The sequence below is a fragment of the Urocitellus parryii genome, chromosome 9 (genome assembly GCF_045843805.1).
Source record: "Urocitellus parryii isolate mUroPar1 chromosome 9, mUroPar1.hap1, whole genome shotgun sequence".
Taxonomy (NCBI): Eukaryota; Metazoa; Chordata; class Mammalia; order Rodentia; family Sciuridae; genus Urocitellus; species Urocitellus parryii.
Window position 1 is genome coordinate 6,654,884 of NC_135539.1, and position 3,199 is coordinate 6,658,082.

General features: G+C 61.8%; 1 protein-coding gene across 1 annotated transcript; it reads right to left on the reverse strand.

Annotated features, from left to right (window-relative positions):
- Positions 1–396: 396 nt before the first annotated feature.
- On the reverse strand, positions 397–2,971 carry Paqr4 (progestin and adipoQ receptor family member 4). The gene is made up of 3 exons (XM_026385595.2): positions 2,477–2,971; positions 936–1,157; positions 397–835 (listed from the first exon to the last, which is right to left on the reverse strand). Exons 1-3 carry the CDS (start codon positions 2,640–2,642, stop codon positions 402–404), a joined length of 822 nt encoding a protein of 273 aa, XP_026241380.1. The 5' UTR covers positions 2,643–2,971; the 3' UTR covers positions 397–401.
- Between the last annotated feature and the right edge of the window lie 228 nt (positions 2,972–3,199).

Below are 3,199 nucleotides of genomic sequence, written 5' to 3' on the forward strand. Positions count from 1 at the left end.
TAGCCCAGAGACCTGTGAGGGCAGGATCGGGGGATGATGGGTCTGGGTTGGCAGGTGTGGCAAGTTTGCAGGACTCCAGCTGTCAGAACAGGATATAACCTTAGAGTCTCCCTGGCCCAACCCTCACAGGTAACAGAGGGTAAACAGGTCCAGAGAAGGAAAGGTTTCCTTGCAGCTGACACAGTACCCAGGAGGAAAAAGGCAGGGAGGGGAAGTTGGAGTTCCAAGGCCTGGGGGAAAGAAAAGGTTAGTCCACAGGGAAGAATGAACAGACAAGGGCTCCCAACTGGGAAGTCTCAAGCGCTGTAAGCATCAAGGGAGCCAGCCCCTTGCAGACCAGAAGGAGGGAAGGTGGCATTATTGTTCCAGGAGGCTGTGGACAAGCTGGCGCAGGAGGCAGCTCAGTCTGGGGGACAGGCGTGGTGGGCAGCCCAGAGCAGGTCAGGCACAACACCGGCGTGCAGCTGTAGGATGGAGCCCACGCTGAGCAGATGCATGATCTGGTGGGAGTTGCCCCAGTAGTCGAAGCGGCCAGGCCCCCAGCGCTCTGGTAGGCGGGCCACATTCACCAGCCCTCCAAGCAGTGCCAGCGCATCCATGCGCAGATAGCAGCGCAGGGAACCTGGAGCCCCTGAGCCCAGCCCTACTGCACGGGCCCCAAACACCAGCAGACGAGCCCCAGCTTGCCAGCCAAAGGCTCGGAGTCGGGCACTGGTGGAAGGGGCAGTGAGGGCTCGCCAGCCGGCTATAGCAGACAACAGGGTGTAGCCCACCAGGGCAGCCGGGCGCAGCCAGGGCCTACAGACCAGGGTGCAGTGGATGATGGGCAGGGCCCCTGCAGAGAGAGAACAGGCGGTACATCAATCTGAGTCTGCTTTCCCTTCCCTACCCAGGGCTCATGCCCCTGCCTCCCCATCTCTAGGGCCCTGGCTCACCGAGGGTGTTGACGAGGCAGACTCCACACATATCAAGAGCAAGAAGCCGGGCGTACACAGAACTGCCCCCTTGGTGGCACATGAAGAGGTGATACAGCACAGAGGCGGCAGGGGGAACCAGGCAGGCCACACAGTGTGTGCCCCCCAGCCAGCTATCCTTTCCCAGCTGACTCCAGGGCATAGTCATTGGCACCAGCACCAGGAAACCCAGCAAGGCCAGCCCTGGGAGAGAGAAACAGTTATCCATCATACAGTTTGGGCATAAAAGTTGAATCACATCCCTAAGGAGATCAGTTTAGGGATGACACAAGAGGGGCAACAGCAGAACAGATCTGGGTGCTGCTGCCATCCACACAGAGGCAGGCCTTAGGCTATAGGCTTTTGGAAACCTACTATCATGGTTCACAACAACTTTGGGAAGTAGAGACTCTGAGCCCACTTTGCAGGTGAGGAAACTGAAGCTTGGAGGTCAAGTAACCTACTCCAGATGAGCCCAGCAAGTTGTATGGCTCTCAAGCTGCCCTCTCCCTTTAAGCTGGAGCAGGAGGCCCCCACGAGGCCTGTCTAGTCTACAGAAGCCTCAGGAGGCATCACCAGAGTTCTGAACAGAATATGTGGACACCACCAGCCCCAGGGCTACTAAGCTTGCCTCTTCCCAAGTGTCCACACAAACAGAGGCTTTGGGTCTTTTTATCTTCCAGAAAGGGGTGAGGCCAGGCAGGGCAAGGCAAGTCCTGAATGCTCAGGTGGGACTGAAAGGAGTTTGTCCCATCTCCTTCCCAAGTGTTTCCCAGGATCTCCATTCTTGCCAGCCCAAGCCCTTCTCTGGGATTACAAACCCTCTCCAAAGAAGATGGCATTGCCCTCAACTGGGTCAAACCAGAGCTCAGACTGCCCACTCTGAGTTGGGCCAGGCTACACAATAGCCCCCCACTAGGCAAAGGCTAACCCTGCAGGCTCCTGGCCCCTCAGCCCCAGGAGCTGCTCAAGGACAGCCAGGGCTGTGTCAGCAGAGCTCAGAGGGCTGCGGAGGAGGGCCCAAGTGCCTGCTGGGGGCGGGGGGGGGGGGGAAGGAGCTACCACCAGGCGGAGCCCCAAGACAGGGCTTCTGGGACTGGGGCAGAAGGGCTGCTAGGCCAGAAAGGGCTGGGACCGAGAACGCGGCCAGCTTTTCCCAGGCCCGTTCCTTTCCACAGTTAACATCCATCTCCAGGACGGGTGATGGCGGGGGAGGGTGCTCAGAGCACTAGGATTACGAAGGGGTCTGACACTAGGCTTCTTACCCCAGGGACAGAGCGGGATTAAGCAGTCCCAGCCCCCTATTCTGATCCCCTCGCCAGCCCTGGGGCCCCTGCTGGGAAAGAGGAAGCTGGCAGCCTGGCTCGGGACAATGGCAGCTTTGTCACCACGGTTCCAGGCCAAACCAGGGACGGGACAGACCAGGACCTAGGTGCTGGGGCACTCCTTGGCCTTCGGGTCCCGGGCAGTGAACCGCAGGGCGGCAGCGGGTGCGGGAATGCACGAAGTGGGGTGCGGCTCACCGTGTGTGTAGATGTTGCCCAGCTCGTTGTGCAGGTAGAAAAGGCTGCGCAGGCAGCCGGAGCCGCTGCTGGCCGGCCGGTAGCCGGTCAGCACGAACTTATTGAACTGCAGGTGCGGAGGTGAGCTGGCCCAGTCCAGCAGGCGCGGCCCGGACAGGAACGCCATGGCCCTGCGCAGCGCCGGCCGCTTGTGCTCCTCCTGTCCCTGGGTATCCTCCTTAGTGGGGCTGCAGCGCCGGAGAGCTCATCCCTGCCCGCCTCCCGGCTGCCGGGTCGCGCAGTGCTGGGTCAGCGAGCGCGCCAGCAGAGGGTCCGCGCCCCCTCGCGTCCCGCGTTGCGCACGCGCGAGCCTGACGCCCCCGCACCGGGGCGGAGGCTGGGAGACCCGGCACCCGAGCGCAGTGCGACCGGGTCCGCCCGGGTAGGCGCTCCGCAGGAATAGCTCCAGTTGGAGGCGGCGGCCGATGGCCTCGCCGCAGCTCGAAGGACGGGCGCGACCGGACGCGGGAGGGAACACCAGGCTCCGCCCCGGTTCCTCGCCCCCGTCAACCCTGCTGGTATTTCGCGCGCTGGATTCCTGACGTTGATGCTGCCAGGGCCAATGGGCGCGGCCAACGGGGAGGCTCCGCCCCGAAAGCGCCCAGGCCTTCTCTCTTCTTAGCATAATCTGTGGGGCTCCAGCCTCATTTGCATGTTTGCTTAGGACCTGACGGTTCTGGGTCC